Source organism: Lepidochelys kempii, chromosome 2 (genome assembly GCF_965140285.1).
Source record: "Lepidochelys kempii isolate rLepKem1 chromosome 2, rLepKem1.hap1, whole genome shotgun sequence".
NCBI classification, from domain to species: domain Eukaryota; kingdom Metazoa; phylum Chordata; order Testudines; family Cheloniidae; genus Lepidochelys; species Lepidochelys kempii.
Window position 1 is genome coordinate 230,658,246 of NC_136381.1, and position 19,099 is coordinate 230,677,344.

The window sequence follows — 19,099 nt, forward strand, 5'->3', positions numbered from 1 at the left end:
AAATAAAGGAGCAGCAAGTGAAGTAAGAGCAATCTATTACAGGACATCCAGTAAGAGCTGCACAAATAGGGTGTGTTGTGAAGGATTTCCAGCAGGATTAAGCTGCTGAGCTAGTTTAATAAAGGGCCTGGACTGCTATGTTGCAAGGAGGGGTCAGCCGTGGTTGAACCAAGTTTCAGGAAAGAAGAGCAGCTTTAACTTGTGCACGTCTCCATGGCACCCCTGCCTTGTGGTGTTTGCTTTGGGGATAAAAACTGAATTAGTGCATCGCTTTTATCATTCTGACAGTGGTCCTCCCTAGCTGGCATTCTCCCTTTTGGGGCTTTGGGCTCCTAAGGGAGTACAGGTTGCAGGGCCACTTGCACAACAACATCTCTCTCTCCTCCAGATGGGCAGAGATGCTGCTGCTGTGGGGGAGAGTCATGTGTTACCCCAGCTTCTGTAAATAACCATTTGACTTGTCAGAAAAAATCGCTTCCTATATTTTCTCAGCATTCTAGAAAAAGACACATTCCATCCATCAAGTTCATCTCTCTGCTAATGCAAGATTATTTCATACTGTGTGGTGGAGTTACAGTAAGTCACTCCTTGGATAAGGAGTTGATCCGCCAAGGATTGCAGTAGGGGCAGGATCAGGCTTTAAAGTTGTAATGCAATTTCAATATAACCTTGATTTTGGCACCTTATGCACCTCTCCAACTTCCTGAAAACAGCACCTTGCTATCAGAAATTCTCATGTGTTATCCTGAACAGATGGAGAAGTGTTGGAGAAATTCTGAAGTTTATCAGACAAGGCATTTTTAAAATACGTCACTATGGAGGAAAAATATTTTTTCTTTTCTGAAAAGTGTACTGCTTTTATAAAGTCCTGTCCTAAGAGTGGCAAGGTCTGTAAGGTTTCATTAGTTCTAAATGAGAAATAGTTCATATGCAAAACCACGTGGTGGGGGAGTCTCAGAAGATTGTTTGCTTGGGGTAAGCATCAGAATGTGAATGTTTCTCTGACACAGCTACAGAGTGCAAAAAATGCCATGCGCAACTTTTAAAAAATGTTTGCAGACGTAAAACATTTTTATGAAACACTGTGTGTTTGTTATAGGCTTACAGAAGCTCTGTGGATTTGGAAGTCAGGGGAATGGAAATGCCATCTCAAGTCAGGCATCTCACTCTCATCAGTGGACGTTCTTGAAAATTTGGGCCTAAGTTAGGGTTACCAACTTTCGAATTGCACAAAACTGAACGCCCTTGCCCTGCCCATCCCCGAGGCCCCGCCCCCCTGTCACTCCATTCCCCCCCTCGTCGCTTGCTCTCCCCCACCCTCACTCACTTTCACTGGGCTGGGGCAGGGGGTTGGGATACAGGAGGGGGGTGAGGGCTCCGACTAGGGGTGCGGGCTCTGGGGTAGGGCCAGTAAATGAGGGGTTCAGTGTGCAGGACAGGGCTCTGGGCTGGGGCAGGGGATTGAGGTGTGGGAGGGGGTGCAGGATGCAGGGTCTGGAAGTGACTTAGGGTGTGGGAAGGGGCTTTCAGGGCTGGAGCAGGGGGTTTGGGATGCGGGCTCTGGGTGGTGCTTACCTCAGGTGGCTCCCAGGAAGCAGCGGCATAACCCTCCAGCTCCTAGGCAGAGGGCCCAGGGGGCTCTGCGCACTGTCCATGCCCACAGGCACTGCCCCCGCAGCTCCCATAAGCCATAGTTCCTGGTCAATGGGAGCTGCGGAGCTGGCGCTCAAGGTGGGGGCAGTGTATGGAGCCCCCATGGCCGCCCCTGCGCCTAGGAACCGGACATGCCAGCTGCTTCTGGGAGCTGCATGGAGCCAGGGCAGGCAGTTAGCGGCTGGTCAGCAATGCCAACCAGAGCCACCAGCATCCCTTTTCGACTGGGCATTCTGGTCGAAAACAGGAGCCTGGCAACCTAACCTAAGTGTTTCTAGTTTGGCAGTCAATATTTTGCACAGCTGCAACTATGAATTTGAAAGAGGGAGAAAAAAATTCAGAAAAGTGCACTGCTCCTTGCCTGTCCAGATTTTCTTTGGAACAGACTGCGATACCCATGTAGAGGGATCAAGCCACTTTTTCCTTCCATGACCAACTTCACCCAAGACCTCCCTCTGAACTTTCCTGTGGCTTTGATGCCCTCCATATTATACAAAATGGGGATCGTAAGAGAATAGAATTTCTGCTCTTCCCCCTTCTCATAGCCCCCCACAATTGTTTCACCAGATTGACCAGGGAAAAACCACAGGAAAGTTAAGAAGTAAGGGCAATACGAGGGGAACAAAAGCACATAGAAGTCACCAGCATAATGCCAGCATTACTGAATCTTAAAATGACGCAGGAATGAAATTTAAATATATTCATGTCTACAGATGTGAAAGGGGGAGGAGGTTTTCTCATTTGCTTCTGATTTATTTATTAACTGATTTGTGTATCCTTTTTCCCCATAGGCTGACTGCGTCTTTATGAAAAATAGTCCTGTTAAGGAGGCAGGGAAATGGGTTGATGAAAGCTGTGGCAACAACAAAGGCTATGTTTGCCAAATTAACAAAGGTGCATTTTTCAGAAATCTCGTGCAACTTTTTTTGATTTGCTTGAGGACTAAATGCTGGATTTCCACTTGCATTATGTCACCACTATCCTTCACTTCGGTGGCTACGGTTAGAAAAAAGTACTGTTTAAAAATATGAGCATCAAAATCTTGGTCTACACACTAAACCAGCTTTTAAAGGCTTTTCTGCATAGAGAAGTTCAACTTTGATCTGTTCAAAAAGCCAATTTAATTAAACCAGTGCAGACCCCTGTATATGATCGCTGCCTATATCCACCCATAAATTTACCAACACCAGGTAAACCAATATAAGCCAGATGTAAATTGATTTAAAAGTGTTCACATACAAGGTTGCACCAGGTTAGCTAAATCAGTTTAAAATCACATCTTTTATTAAACCAAAAACTTGCGGAACTTTATGTGTATACCAAACCTAGACCAATGTAAATTAAACTGATGCAACTCCTGTGTGGACAAGCTCTTACTCCCTGGATATAGTCAGGGTCATAGTTTCCTTAGACTTCTGTTACTTCACTTCAGCTCTTCTGAACTAGCACAGTAGCGAGAGCATAATTTGGATTCTATGCTAGCCGTTGTGCCATCATCAACATTGTTAGATGCTGTCAAGGACAGTGTAATCTCTGCCCTCATTTTACACCTGTGAATCCTCACTTTCTTTGGTGGGTTTGCAGAGCTTTAACCAAGACCAGAAGTCAGGAGATAGAGGGGTCTCTTTTATCCATGCCTTGCAATCGCATGCAGATCCAGCCACAACGTGACCTAACTAATTTTTAAAAACCCCAACGACTTTACGTTCCCTTTTTTTCTTCTCCCTATAGACTCCAAGTTGTACCATTCATCAACAGCAGTCCCCACAAACTTTATCCGTTATGGTAACAGTAGTTATTTGTTCGTCCATTCCAAAATGAAATGGGAAGATGCAAGGAGAAAATGCATACATGAGTCCTCTGACCTTGCCAGCATCTTAGATCCCTACAGCCACTCATTCCTATGGCTACGAATGTTAAAGTATGGGGAGCCTGTATGGATTGGTCTGAACAGCAATCTGGTAAGAACATCTTGCTACTTTTTGTGATAATACAACTCTCACATTCCTTATCTTAATTCATTTTTGATCTCATTAGATTACATACTGCCCTACTTGTATATAGTATCGTTGTTTAAAGGCAGGGAATGTGCTTAACCTTTAATCATTTAATAATTAATCAATATTAATCAGGTTAAATCACACATTCTCTGGTCTTATTCTTTTTGGCATTATGCTCTATGTTTTTACAGGCAAGTTTTTTCTTCAGGTCATCTCACTATGGCTTTCTTCATATGAACACACTGTCATGATTCCCTTGGAAAAATATCCTAACTTCTTTAGGTGTGTGGTGAAAATGATTTATTTTTATCCAAATAAAATAACCCCTGAATTTCTCTAAATAACCCCTGAATTTATTTTAAACTAACGCTATTATTAATATCAGAACTTCTGTGTGGCTGAGATGCTGAACAGCTGGTGGGCTATCCAATTTAATTTATATATATTGTGTTCCTCATTCTGGTATCTGGGGCCTTTACCAAGATTAAAATGAATGACTTTTGCAAACGGTTGGCACAGTCCCTAATTCTGCTTTCTGCACCCATTGACCGCACAAATTAAAGAAACACCAGAGTGAACAATGTCATGTACAACTTCTTCAAAACAAAACTTGGTCACGAGCTAACTGGAGGATGGAGTGATGGTGGATTAATTTGCGAACTTCATATGCCACAGCATAATAAAAAATTTGAGCCATCTATTTTTGTTCTATACTTTTGAATGACAACCTCTGACAAAGGACGATGGACAGACTGTAAATATCTATCCACTGGCAAGGGACTGAGTCTTGGTATTTTTCTGTTTCATATCATGCCAGAGATGACAAAGGTTAGGACAGTGAAAGAATTATTCTCACAAAACTGACTGCAAAGCAATTATGGATATCTGATTCATTGTTTCTATTAATTTATTTTGCTTTTAGACTCATGGACATTATGAATGGATTGATAACTGGAGGTTGAAGTATACTAAGTGGGCCAAAGGAGAGCCGAAACAGAAAATAGGCTGTGTTTATTTGGACCTTGAAGGAACCTGGAAGACAGCATCCTGTGATGAAAACTACTACTCTATCTGTAAATGGTCAGATGGTAAGCAATTGAATGTAAAATGGTAATAATGATGATTACTTATTTATATTGCATTGTGCTAGAGACTGTACAGATATATAGTAAATGACTGTTCCCTTTGATATTCAGTAACTAACAAATAACTGGAGAAAGTCAAGTCAAAGGGACTGAGTTTTGGAACTGAGTTGGGGGAAAATGGTGAGTGGGCACCAGGCCAGCGGGAATGGAAGCCAGTGGTGATTCCTATTTGCTTAGCTACTAAAAAAAGTTCACTGAGAACAATCATAGCTCATAAATGCAAACCCATCAACCGAGTTCATTAGTGTAAAACCAAAGTAGTTAGTAAAGCAGTACATTATTCTGCGTGTCCAGCTGTGTGCATAGGGATTGCCTTGTAAAACAGGGAAAACTAATAGGAAGTAATTCCTTTCAAATAGTGAATGTCAAGTTGCTGACGACCACAGTAAATTGTATGCTGCTTGAGTTAGAGACCATGTCTTCTTGGTCTTACAGCACACTGAGGGTATTGTGAATGTTTAACAGACAGTAGCATAAAACGGTAGAAGAACGCATTGCAGAGGCAGCACAGAGACAGCCTGAAATATTAGCAGTGGCAGAAGCAATACAGAAAAGGAGTACTTGTGGCACCTTAGAGACTAACCAATTTATTTGAGCATAAGCTTTTGTGAGCTACAGCTCACTTCATCGGATGCATACTGTGGAAAATACAGAAGATGTTCTTATACATACCAACCATGAAAAAATGGGTGTTTACCACTACAAAAAGGTTTTCTCTTCCCCCACCCCATTCTCCTGCTGGTAATAGCTTATCTAAAGTGATCACTCTCCTTACAATGTGTATGATAATCAAGGAGGGCTATTTCTAGCACAAATCCAGGGTTTAAAAAGAATGTCTGAGGAAGGGGGCGGGGTTTGTAGGAAAAAACAAGGGGAAATAGGTTACCTTGCATAATGACTTAGCCACTCCCAGTCTCTGTTCAAGCCTAAGTTAATTGTATCCAATTATAACATTCATAAACCAGTCGGAGAACACTTCAATCTCTCTGGTCATAGAATCATAGAATATCAGGGTTGGAAGGGACCCCTGAAGGTCATCTAGTCCAAACCCTGCTCGAAGCAGGACCAATTCCCAGTTAAATCATCCCAGCCAGGGCTTTGTCAAGCCTGACCTTAAAAACCTCTAAGGAAGGAGATTCTACCACCTCCCTAGGTAACGCATTCCAGTGTTTCACCACCCTCTTAGTGAAAAAGTTTTTCCTAATATCCAATCTAAACCTCCCCCACTGCAACTTGAGACCATTACTCCTCGTTCTGTCATCTGCTACCATTGAGAACAGTCTAGAGCCATCCTCTTTGGAACCCCCTTTCAGGTAGTTGAAAGCAGCTATCAAATCCCCCCTCATTCTTCTCTTCTGCAGGCTAAACAATCCCAGCTCCCTCAGCCTCTCCTCATAAGTCATGTCTTCCAGACCCCTAATCATTTTTGTTGCCCTTCGCTGGACTCTCTCCAATTTATCCACATCCTTCTTGTAGTGTGGGGCCCAGAACTGGACACAGTACTCCAGATGAGGCCTCACCAATGTCGAATAGAGGGGAACGATCACGTCCCTCGATCTGCTCGCTATGCCCCTACTTATACATCCCAAAATGCCATTGGCCTTCTTGGCAACAAGGGCACACTGCTGACTCATATCCAGCTTCTCGTCCACTGTCACCCCTAGGTCCTTTTCCGCAGAACTGCTGCCTAGCCATTCGGTCCCTAGTCTGTAGCTGTGCATTGGATTCTTCCATCCTAAGTGCAGGACCCTGCACTTATCCTTATTGAACCTCATCAGATTTCTTTTGGCCCAATCCTCCAATTTGTCTAGGTCCCTCTGTATCCTATCCCTGCCCTCCAGCGTATCTACCACTCCTCCCAGTTTAGTATCATCTGCAAATTTGCTGAGAGTGCAATCCACACCATCCTCCAGATCATTTATGAAGATATTAAACAAAACCGGCCCCAGGACCGACCCTTGGGGCACTCCACTTGACACCGGCTGCCAACTAGACATGGAGCCATTGATCACTACCCGTTGAGCCCAACAATCTAGCCAGCTTTCTACCCACCTTATAGTGCATTCAACAAGCCCATACTTCCTTAACTTGCTGACAAGAATACTGTGGGAGACCGTGTCAAAAGCTTTGCTAAAGTCAAGAAACAATACATCCACTGCTTTCCCTTCATCCACAGAACCAGTAATCTCATCATAAAAGGCGATTAGATTAGTCAGGCATGACCTTCCCTTGGTGAATCCATGCTGGCTGTTCCTGATCACTTTCCTCTCATGCAAGTGCATCAGGATTGATTCTTTGAGGACCTGCTCCATGATTTTTCCAGGGACTGAGGTGAGGCTGACTGGCCTGTAGTTCCCAGGATCCTCCTTCTTCCCTTTTTTAAAGATTGGCACTACATTAGCCTTTTTCCAGTCATCCGGGACTTCCCCGGTTCGCCACGAGTTTTCAAAGATAATGGCCAATGGCTCTGCAATCACAGCCTCCAATTCCTTCAGCACTCTCGGATGCAACTCGTCCGGCCCCATGGACTTGTGCACGTCCAGCTTTTCTAAATAGTCCCTAACCACCTCTATCTCCACAGAGGGCTGGCCATCTCTTCCCCATTTTGTGATGCCCAGCGCAGCAGTCTGGGAGCTGACCTTGTTAGTGAAGACAGAGGCAAAAAAAGCATTGAGCACATTAGCTTTTTCCACATCCTCTGTCACTAGGTTGCCTCCCTCATTCAGTAAGGGGCCCACACTTTCCTTGCCTTTCTTCTTGTTGCCAACATACCTGAAGAAACCCTTCTTGTTACTCTTGACATCTCTCGCTAGCTGCAGCTCCAGGTGCGATTTGGCCCTCCTGATATCATTCCTACATGCCCAAGCAATATTTTTATACTCTTCCCTGGTCATATGTCCAACCTTCCACTTCTTGTAAGCTTCTTTTTTATGTTTAAGATCCCGCTAGGATTTCACCGTTAAGCCAAGCTGGTCGCCTGCCATATTTACTATTCTTTCGACTCATCGGGATGGTTTGTCCCTGTAACCTCAACAGGGATTCCTTGAAATACAGCCAGCTCTCCTGGACTCTTTTCCCCTTCAAGTTAGTCCCCCAGGGGATCCTGGCCATCCGTTCCCTGAGGGAGTCGAAGTCTGCTTTCCTGAAGTCCAGGGTCTGTATCCTGCTGCTTACCTTTCTTCCCTGCGTCAGGATCCTGAACTCAACCAACTCATGGTCACTGCCTTACAGACATGAAAGTTGCAATATTACATCAGAAAAACTTCAAAACTAGACTCCAGCGAGAGACTGTTGAATTGGAATTCATTTGCAAAATTTGCAAATTGGATACAATTAACTTAGGCTTGAATAGAGACTGGGAGTGGCTAAGTCATTATGCAAGGTAATCTATTTCCCCGATGAGCTGTAGCTCATGAAAGCTTATGCTCAAATAAATTGGTTAGTCTCTAAGGTGCCACAAGTACTCCTTTTCTATTTCCCCTTGTTTTTTCCTACAACCCCCTCCCCCCAGACGTTCTTGTTAAACCCTGGATTTGTGCTGGAAATGGCCCACCTTGATTATCATACACATTGTAAGGAGAGTGATTACTTTAGATAAGCTATTACCAGCAGGAGAGTGGGGTGGGGGGGAGAGAACCTTTTGTAGTGATAATCACCCATTTTTTCATGGTTTGTGTGTATAAAAACATCTTCTGTACTTTCCACAGTATGCATCCGATGAAGTGAGCTGTAGCTCACGAGAGCTTATGCTCAAATAAATTGGTTAGTCTCTAAGGTGCCACAAGTACTCCTTTTCTTTTTGCGAATACAGACTAACACGGCTGTTACTCAGAAGCAATACAGAAACTGAAAGAAGCTTGAACACAAAAGCACAGGCTTTCTACCTCTTGAGTTATACAAGTATCTTCATTAGCTGTCAACTGTATTAGCATGTGTTAGACTAGCCACTGACTAGAAAATGAGAGAAATGTTTGAATAAGTCAGATGTATCCAACAGAGGGCAGTGGTGTACACAAACTACATGTAAAAATTAGGGCTCTCGATTAATCGGAGTTAACTCACGCAATTACCTCAAAAAATGAATTGTGATTAAAAAAATTAATCGCAGATTTAATCACACTGTTAAACAATAGAATACCAATTGAAATGTATTAAATATTTTGGATGTTTTTCTACTTTTTATATATATTGTATTCTGTGTTGTAATTGAAATCAAAGTGTATATTATTTTTATTACAAATATTTGCACTGTAAAATGATAAAATAAATGGTATTTTTCAGTTCACCTCATACAGGTACTGTAGTACAATTTCTTTGTCGTGAAAGTGCAACTTACAAATATAGATTTTTTTTGTACATAACTGCACTCAAAACAAAACAGTGTAAAACTTCAGAGCCTACAAGTCCAGTCAGTCCTACTTCTTGTTCAGCCAATCATTAAGACAAACAAGTTTGTTTACATTTAGAGGAGATAATGCTGCCCTCTTCTTATTTACAATGTCACCAGAAAGTGAGAACAGGCATTTGTATGGCAGTTTTGTAGCTGGCATTGCAAGGTATTTATGTGCCAGATATGCTAAACATTTGTATACCCCTTCATGCTTCGGCTACCATTCCAGAGGACATGGTTTCATCCTGATGATGCTTGTTAAAAAAATAATGCACTAATTAAATTTGTGACTGAACTCCTTGGAGGAGAATTGTATGTCCCCTGCTCTGTTTAACCACACTGGGATATATTTCATGTTATACCAGTCTCGGATAATGAGCCTGCACATGTGGTTCATTTTAAAAACACTTTCTCTTCAGATTTCACAGAACGCAAGGAAGGTACCGATGTGAGATTTCTAAGGAGAACTACAGCAGAGGTTCTCAACCTTTTTCTTTCTGAGCCCCCCACAACATGTTATAAAAACTCCATGGCCCACCTGTGCCACAATAACTGATTTTCTGTATATAAAAGCCAGGGCCGGCATTAGGGGGTAGCAAGCAGAGCAATTGCCTGGGGCCCCATGCGTCAGGGCCCCCCACAAAGCTACATTGCTCAGGCTTCAGCTTCAGCTCCAGGTGGCGGGACTCAGGGACCTGGGCTTCAGCCCCATGTGGTGGGGCTTCGGCTTTCTGCCCTGGGCCCCAGAGAGTCTAATGCTGGCCCTGCTCGAGGCCACCTAAGGGGCCCTGGACCCCTTGATTGAGAACCAATGAGCTACAGCATTCGACCCAAGGTTTAAGAATCTGAAGTGCTTTCCAAAATGGGAGAGGGACGAGGTGTGGAGCATGCTTTCAGAAGTCTAAAAGAGCAACACTCTAATGCGGAAACTACAGAACCCGAACCACCAAAAAAGAAAATCAACCTTCTGCTGGTGGCATCTGACTCATATAATGAAAATGAATGTGAGTTGGTCCGTCCTGCTTTGGACTGTTATCGAGCAGAACCCATCATCAGCATGGCCACATGTCCCCTGGAATGGTGGTTGAAGCATGAATGGACAAATGAATCTTTCGTGCATCTGGCACGTAAATATCTTGCAATGCCGGCTACAACAGTGCCATGAGAATGCCTGTTCTCATTTATCTCCTGCAAATGTAAAAAAACTTGTTTGTTTGAGCGATTGGCTGAACAAGATGTAGGACTGAGTGGATTTTCAGGCTCTAAAATTTTACTTTGTTTTATTTTTGAATGCAGCTTTTTTGTCCATATTTTGACATTTGTAAGTTCAACTTTCATGATAAAGAGATTGCACTGCAGTACTTGTATTAGGTGAATTGAAAAATACTATTTCTTTTGGGTTTTTTACAGTGGAAATACTTGTAATCAAAACTAAATATAAAGTGAGCATTGTACACTATGTTGTAATTGAAATCAATGTATTCAAAAATGGAGAAAACATCCAAAAATATTTAAATACATGGTATTCTATTATTGTTTAACAGTGCGATTAATCGCGATTAATTTTTTAATCTCTTGACGGCCCTAGTAAAAATAGAACTCTAGTTAAGAGAATTATTCACAAGATGTACAGAACACTAGATAAAAGCAAGAAAAAAGAGCTTGATAGTTTAGCAAGACACAAGACAGAAGCTGAATGTTAAGTCTCTTCCAGTGTTTACTTGAGGGAAGGAGCTTTGGTTCATTACTGAAAGTCTGGTTAGTATAAAACACACAGTAACATCATCTGCTGGAGTCTGGGACTTATTAATTTTTGAGTTATCTGAAGAAAAATAACTGTTTTTCCTGTAAAATAATCTTCTGTTTCCTCAGATCTCGTGGGCAAAAGAGTGTAGGCATTTAATATTGAAGTCATTTGACTTATTTTCAGTGTTATAGAGTAGTGCATTTTAAATATGGAATAATTGAATGCTCATTAAACAAGTTGAAGATCATCTTCCTTTCGCTAGATTAAGAACAACTAGTGTATTTTTAAATAGTTACGTTTTAATTGTGCAGTGTTGTTGTAGCCATGTCAGTCCCAGGATATTAGCGAGAAAAGGTGGGTGAGGTAGTATTTTATTGGACCAACTTCTGTTGGTCTCAAAAGCCTATTTCTCTCACCAACAGAAGTTGGTCCAATAAAAGCTATTGCCTCACCCACCTGGTCTCTCTAATGTTTTAATTAGTTATTTTTTAATGGAAGTGACAAGCTAAACCCATCTGCAATACATCCCCCATTAAAGGTGAACAAAAACATTTTATTTAAAAAGATTCTAAAATCTATTCACAACCCTGTTCATCATCACAATGCAAAAGCATTATACTTTTAAACAAAATATTTGAAAATCCCCTTCCATTTTATTTACCTGCCAAACCTGGAAGGATTTTGTGTTTTCATCTTCGTAAATTAATAGCATTACAACTGCCTGAAAAGATCGTTTTCTCTCATGGCTCGATGATGATTGAAATTATAATAGCTATTGCCAGGGAAAACAGGAAAATCCTGAATTCATGTCTTAGTAGATGAGTAAAATAAGAACAGATTTTCTTGACCCAAAATACTTGGTTTTAAAATATAAATGCATTCCTGATATTTAGGCTACATAATATATATTCTCCTACTTGTGTGAGATTTTAAACATTTTCTATTTACTGCAGTTTTTAAGTTAATCATTTTGGCCCTGTACTGTGCTGTCTTCATCTGCTCCTGAAACTTAGCCACTGATGTCAAATGAGCTGCTCTCTTGGTTCAAGAGTAGTATTGGTTTATGGCCTGATCTTACCAAATTTAGGCTCTAATTCAGCAAAGCACTTAACATGGGACTTAAACATGTTCTTAAGCCTGTTTAAGTGTTTGCTCAATAGGGATGGACTTATGAATGTGCCTAAAGATAAGCATGTGCTTAAGGGCTTCACTGAATTAGGTGCTTAGATCATAAAATGCAACTGTAACACTAAAGTCATTCACCAGTCTGAGATTTTTCCACTATGGTATAATAGCAAGGAATACAGATTTTCAAAGATTATGTTATGATTAAACAGCTGTTATGAGAGTTTCCTGGTGTCAAATTAGTATGTGCTAGTCATGGTAAAAGTGTGTGTGAGAGAAACCTGTTCATTAAAATGTTTTATTAATAACAAACTATGTCCCTTTTTTTAAACAGTCAAAGCCCCCACGGATCCTCCCCAGCTCCCCGGAAAGTGCCCGGAGACAGAACACAGATCATGGATCCCTTTCCGTGGTCACTGCTACTTCATTGAGTCTTCATCTACGAGAAACTGGGCCCAGGCCTCCTTAGAATGTCTTCGATTAGGTGAGTGTCCTTTCAAATTAGAGGTAAAATGCACACAAATCACACATCTATTTTTTTTTTAATACAGCACTATGAATGAATGTATCAGTGGCTATGAAAGTGCTAAGTATTAGCATAATTTAAAGACAAATTCCTTGTCTGCATTAATAATAAAATCTTTGTTTTTTTCAAATCTCATTTTACATCATTTATACTGTGGGCCTGATTTGCCACTAAAATATGTCAGTTATATGCCAATTGAATGAATAGAATTACAGAATCCTGACTGGGATAATGCACTGGGAAATTGAGACTCTTGTTTACCTTTTGTAATTTAGTTGTCTGGGGAAGTGAATCTTTATGTACAGTCAGTTTCAATGTCTGATTCTCATGTACTAGTTAAAACAGCTGTTGTATTTAAATTTCTAAAATTAAATTAATTCTTTGTTTTTGTTTTGTGGGTTTTTTAATCCTAGCATCCTGCTTATATCATGATTTGTACAATTTTTTTTATTAAAACAAGGTTTTGCCAAAAACTACTTCCTAGTGTCCCTTCGAAAACAGAAATACCCCCCAAATGCACAACTCTGGTTGTAGCATATTTTTATGGTTATGACAGGTGTCACCAGGCAGCCTACTTACACACAGTCTTCCAAGTTCTTTTTCTTAACATGAGAGCAAATGTTAAATCTTGGGACAACATACTGTATGTTGTTAGTTTGGTTATGCACTGTGACAAAGTTCCTCCTCTGCCTTGGTGAGTGCTGCACTTTCTGGCGGATTTGCTCACCTCAGAGGTTCATGGCAGTCCTCAGTTTGGCGCCTTTTGTTAGTAGCACAAACCTGCTGTTTGCTCTGCTAACCTCATCACTGGCCAGCATGGGGAAAAGGAGGAGAACAATCCCCGCAGTCTCTGCTGACCCACCTAATGGGTCGGGGACAGGCCAGAGACCTTCCCCTCTGGTGGACCCACAGTCCAGGTCAACTCCTCTTATATCAGATAGGGAGTTGGAGGGTGGGGCGAATCCGGGCCTGCCCTTTACTCCAGGTTCCATCCCAGGGCCCAGTGGACTGCAGCTGTCTACAAGTGTCTCCAGTAACAGCTGCGTGACAGCTACAACTCCCTGTGCTACTTCCCCATGGCCTCATCCCAACATCTTCTTTATCCTCACCACAGGACCTTCCTCCTGATGTCTGATAATGCTTGTACTTCTCATTCCTCCAGCAGTGCGCCTACTCGCTCTCTCTCAGCTTCTTGCGTGTCTCTTGCTCCCAGCTCCTCGCATGCACCTCACTAATTGAAGTGAGCTCCTTTTTAAAACCAGGTGCCCTGTTTAGCCTGCCTGTCCTAATTGATTCTGGTAGCTTCTTAATTGGTTCCAAGTGTCCTAATTAGCCTGCCTTAATTGGTTCCAGCAACTTCCTGATTGTTTTGGAACAGCCCATTCTCTTACTCAGGGGAAAGGGCCGTGCTTAATCTGGGGCTAATATATCTATCTTCTATCACTCTCCTGTAGCCATCTGGTCTGACCCTGTCACAGCACATTTCTGTCTAGAAGGAGCTGTGCAGACAGCAGGAAAATTTGTTCTCTGCCTTGGTCTCTGACTGGAGTCAGTTCTTGATGCAGAGTTGCTACTTGGGAACTAGGCATTGGTATTGGGCTGAAATTCCTGAAAGAAGGGATTTCCTGCCTGTTGTTTGTCCATCCATGTTCAAGAACTGGTCTATGTATAAATTAAACAATTACAATTACAAAGTTCCTCCTCTGCTTTGGTGGGTGCTGCACTTTCTGGCGGATTTGCTCGCCTCAGAGGTTCATGGCAGTCCTCAGTTTGGCTCCTTTCGTTAGTAGCACAAACCCGCTGTTTGCTCTGCTAACCTCATCACTGGCCAGCATGGGGAAAAGGAGGAGAACAATCCCCGCAGTCTCTGCTGACCCACCTAATGGGTCAGGGGACAGACTCCACATCACTGATTTCCCCCCTCCCCTCTTCTGGGAAGCCAACCTGCAAGGCTACAGACACTTGCTGCTGCTTGGTAGAGTGCTGTCAAAAGTACAAAAATGTATAGCCCCAAAATGATATAGATTTAATCATTTGTGTGATACACCTAAACTTTTCGAAGTCCGTTTCCTTTTCTGCATTTGTGAAAGTGTTTCCTGAGACTGCCTATAATAATGACTGCAGTATAGAAGACTAAAGATTCATGTGTTTTTATATTTGGGATAAAAAATTCACACTGTCACGCCTCACCCACTGGACTTCCTATATTTATAATCACTCACCGCCCAATTGGTATCCTGTTAATTCCCCACAAATAGTGGGATTTGTCCTCAATTATAATTGCACCTATGTGAGGGCAGAATTGGGCCCTAAATAAGTAGTAGTACTAAGTGCCTTTATTTTCTGTGATTATATATTACTTCACCTTATTTCTACAATTATATTTTACCTGAGATAAACTTCTCCAAGAATGAGAGCGAAATCAAAAATAGTTAATTGGGGCACCATCACATCATGTCACATACTATCCACAGCCATTACTACACAGGTGATTCCTTGGTCCCAGCCACAAACTAAAAGAGAAAATGCACTTTATCAACCTTTAAAACATGCCAATCCTTACATCATTATGCTGCTGATTATCTTCCCTGGAATACTGCTGAACACAATGCCAGAATTCCTTGGCCGTGTCAGTACAACATGGAGAGTTAAAAGCTGTAGTATAATGACTAGAGTTACAGGTAGATAATTAACAGGATACTAATTGGGTAGCGAGTGGCCAAAGATGTGGAGCACAGAGGAGTGGGGAGGAACAATGCTGTATCCCCAAATATAAAGATATATGAATTTAACAAAGGCTGTGACACAGATGAGTTATATAGAGGTTCAGAAAACAATAAAATTATAAATGTGCTAGTTGTATCATATACGGGATGAAGTGTGTATTGTTTTGAGGCTACAGAATTGATATGCATATTCTAATACTTGACTGCAAAAATGATAAACTTCGTAAATCTCATGGGCAAAATTAATCCAAACAATGTCACAAAATTTATCCAAGCATTGTCAGTCTCACGACCTAGTGCAAACTTTACTGGGAATTTCTAGTCAAATCGTTTTTGTGAACTCACAGCACAAGTTTTTCCAGATACTAGAAAATGGTGCAGGTTTTTAATCTATTTTAAAACCATGTATCTAACACCAGAAAAGAAACACTAAGAATTACTGAGCAGCCCTTCTAGTGCCAGCTGCTATGAGTTTGAGACATATGTACGTAGCAATGCATGTATTCCAAAATCTTCAGATTTTGGCAATCTTAATCCTTCTATTATTGGCTTTCTACTCTTTTGTGTCTGTGCTGCACTGCTTTTCTTTTACTGTCCCTAATTTCCAGTGCAAGGCCAAAGGAATATTCATTCTAAATCCACGCCACACATGATTCATGTGCACTTACAAATTTCATATAATCTGTAGAAACAACCAGGATCTTTTAAAAAATAAATATTTTATACTCTCACAGGTGTAATGAGACTGAGAGGATAGTTGATTTAAAACTGTCACAACACTTGAAAAGACCAGAAAAGGCACTCTCAACAGGGGGAAATGTATTTCATTGTAAACTCATCTCCATAATGATTGTTTCCTGGTGTTTTGTAGGTGCCTCTTTGGTTTCAGTAGAAGATTTGGCTGAAGCCAACTTTCTGGCACACAACATAGAGCCACTTGAAGAAAAATCATCAACTTTTTGGACGGGAATGTTCAGAAATGTGGATGGTAATTTTTTTCCCTGTAATACGTATTTCCAAATGAATATTTGTCATAAAGATACACTAAGTGTCAAATATTTCACATTACACTTTGGTGTAAGGCATAAACAGATAAAGCAGGAAATAAGATATTTTATATATTTTACCTACTGTTGTAGGAATGAAGATCATAGGTATGACCAGTCGCTTGATTGTAATAAAGTGGGTTGGAGGGCAAAGTCACTGTAACTGGTAAGCTATAAATGAAGAAATAAGTATCAAGAGTCCTTTCTCGAACAAGGGGTCAGGGTGGGGGAGGCTCTGGACAGAACCAGGAACTGACAGAGTGAACGTAGGGCTCTTTGGACTGTGTGAGAGTTGAGCACTGGTGCAAGTAGGTTGCCTTAGTTCTTCAACTAATATAAAAATAATCCATGAATGTATGGCTAAATGTTGGCCTCTTACTTTATCTTTAAATTAAAAGGTAGATCAATCTAATCCCCACACAGAGTCAAAACTCCAGTTTAACTATGGCAGTCGAAGACCAGAAGCAGATCCATCAGGACGGCTCCTACCTTTTTTACTCCAGAAATTCGAGAACATGATTCTTGTGGCCAACTGAGGTGACGATGCATCTGGTTCAAGCAGCTCGTGACCCTCGGAGCACAAATGCAGCATCTTGGGGCCAGAGTTACTGAATCGGAGGAGCATTAAGAGATTAAATTATTTATAGAGATAACAGGCTTACCTACAACTGGCTGTCTTGATCTTCCAGTTGAGGGAGTTGGTCTCATGATAGGTGGAAACCAACCTCACTGGAGCAACAAACTCTTTTTCTTGTGACCTATTTTCCAAAGAAGCTATAGGAGGTCTATCATAGAATCATAGAATATCAGGGTTGGAAGGGACCTCAGGAGGTCATCTAGTCCAACGCCCTGCTCAAAGCAGGACCAATCCCCAATTAAATCATCCCAGCCAGGGCTTTGTCAAGCCTGACCTTAAAAACTTCTAAGGAAGGAGATTCTACCACCTCCCTAGGTAACGCATTCCAGTGTTTCACCACCCTCCTAGTGAAAAAGTTTTTCCTAATATCCAACCTAAACCTCCCCCACTGCAACTTGAGACCATTACTCCTTGTCCTGTCCTCTTCTACCACTGAGAATAGTCTAGAACCATCCTCTCTGGAACCACCTCTCAGGTAGTTGAAAGCAGCTATCAAATCCCCCCTCGTTCTTCTCTTCTGCAGACTAAACAATCCCAGTTCCCTCAGCCTCTCCTCATAAGTCATGTGTTCCAGACCCCTAATCATTTTTGTTGCCCTTTGCTGGACTCTCTCCAATTTATCCACATCCTTCTTGTAGTGTGGGGCCCAAAACTGGACACAATACTCCAGATGAGACCTCACAAATGTCGAATAGAGGGGGACGATCACGTCCCTCAATCTGCTGGCTATGCCCCTACTTATACATCCCAAAATGCCATTGGCCTTCTTGGCAACAAGGGCACACTGCTGACTCATATCCAGCTTCTCGTCCACTGTCACCCCTAGGTCCTTTTCCACAGAACTGCTGCCTAGCCATTTGGTCCCTAGTCTGTAGCTGTGCATTGGGTTCTTCCGTCCTAAGTGCAGGACCCTGCACTTATCCTTATTGAACCTCATCAGATTTCTTTTGGCCCAATCCTCCAATTTGTCTAGGTCCCTCTGTATCCTATCCCTGCCCTCCAGCGTATCTACCACTCCTCCCAGTTTAGTATCATCCGCAAATTTGCTGAGAGTGCAATCCACACCATCCTCCAGATCACTTATGAAGATATTGAACAAAACCGGCCCCAGGACCGACCCCTGGGGCACTCCACTTGACACTGGCTGCCAACTAGACATGGAGCCATTGATCACTACCCGTTGAGCCCGACAATCTAGCCAACTTTCTACCCACCTTATAGTGCATTCATCTAGCCCACACTTCTTTAACTTGCTGACAAGAATATTGTGGGAGACCATATCAAAATCTTTGCTAAAGTCAAGAAACAATACATCCACTGCTTTCCCTTCATCCACAGAACCAGTAATCTCATCATAGAAGGTGATTAGATTAGTCAGGCATGACCTTCCCTTGGTGAATCCATGCTGACTGTTCCTGATCACTTTCCTCTCATGTAAGTGCTTCAGGATTGATTCTTTGAGGACCTGCTCCATGATTTTTCTGGGGACTGAGGTGAGGCTGACTGGCCTGTAGTTCCCAGGATCATCCTCCTTCCCTTTTTTAAAGATTGGCACTACATTAGCCTTTTTCCAGTCATCTGGGACTTACCCCATTCGCCACGAGTTTTCAAAGATAATGGCCAATGGCTCTGCAATCACAGCCTCCAATTCCTTTAGCACTCTCGGATGCAACTTGTCCGGCCCCATGGACTTGTGCACATCCAGCTTTTCTAAATAGTCCCTAACCACCTCTTTCTCCACAGAGGGCTGGCCATCTATTCCCCATGTTGTGATGCCCAGCGCAGCAGTCTGGGAGCTGACCTTGTTCGTGAAGACAGAGGCAAAAAAAGCATTGAGTACATTAGCTTTTTCCACATCCTCCCTCACTAGGTTGCCTCCCTCATTCATTAAGGGGACCACACTTTCCTTGGCTTTCTTCTTGTTGCCAGCATACCTGAAGAAATCCTTCTTGTTACTCTTGACATCACTCGCTAGCTGCAGCTCCAGGTGCGATTTGGCCCTCCTGATTTCATTCCTACATGCCCGAGCAATATTTTTATACTCTTCCCTGGTCATATGTCCAACCTTCCACTTCTTGTAAGCTTCTTTTTTATGTTTAAGATC

General features: G+C 42.1%; 1 protein-coding gene across 1 annotated transcript in view; it reads left to right on the plus strand.

Moving 5' to 3' along the window:
- The window catches only part of LOC140907675 (macrophage mannose receptor 1), a 96,511-nt gene that overhangs the window by 70,124 nt on the left and 7,288 nt on the right, over positions 1 to 19,099 (plus strand). Inside the window, exons 23-27 of the mRNA XM_073334148.1 lie at positions 2,445 to 2,547; positions 3,385 to 3,614; positions 4,576 to 4,741; positions 12,395 to 12,544; positions 16,184 to 16,300. Of these exons, the coding sequence (XP_073190249.1) occupies positions 2,445 to 2,547; positions 3,385 to 3,614; positions 4,576 to 4,741; positions 12,395 to 12,544; positions 16,184 to 16,300 (766 nt within the window). The remainder of the gene's footprint in view (positions 1 to 2,444; positions 2,548 to 3,384; positions 3,615 to 4,575; positions 4,742 to 12,394; positions 12,545 to 16,183; positions 16,301 to 19,099) is intronic.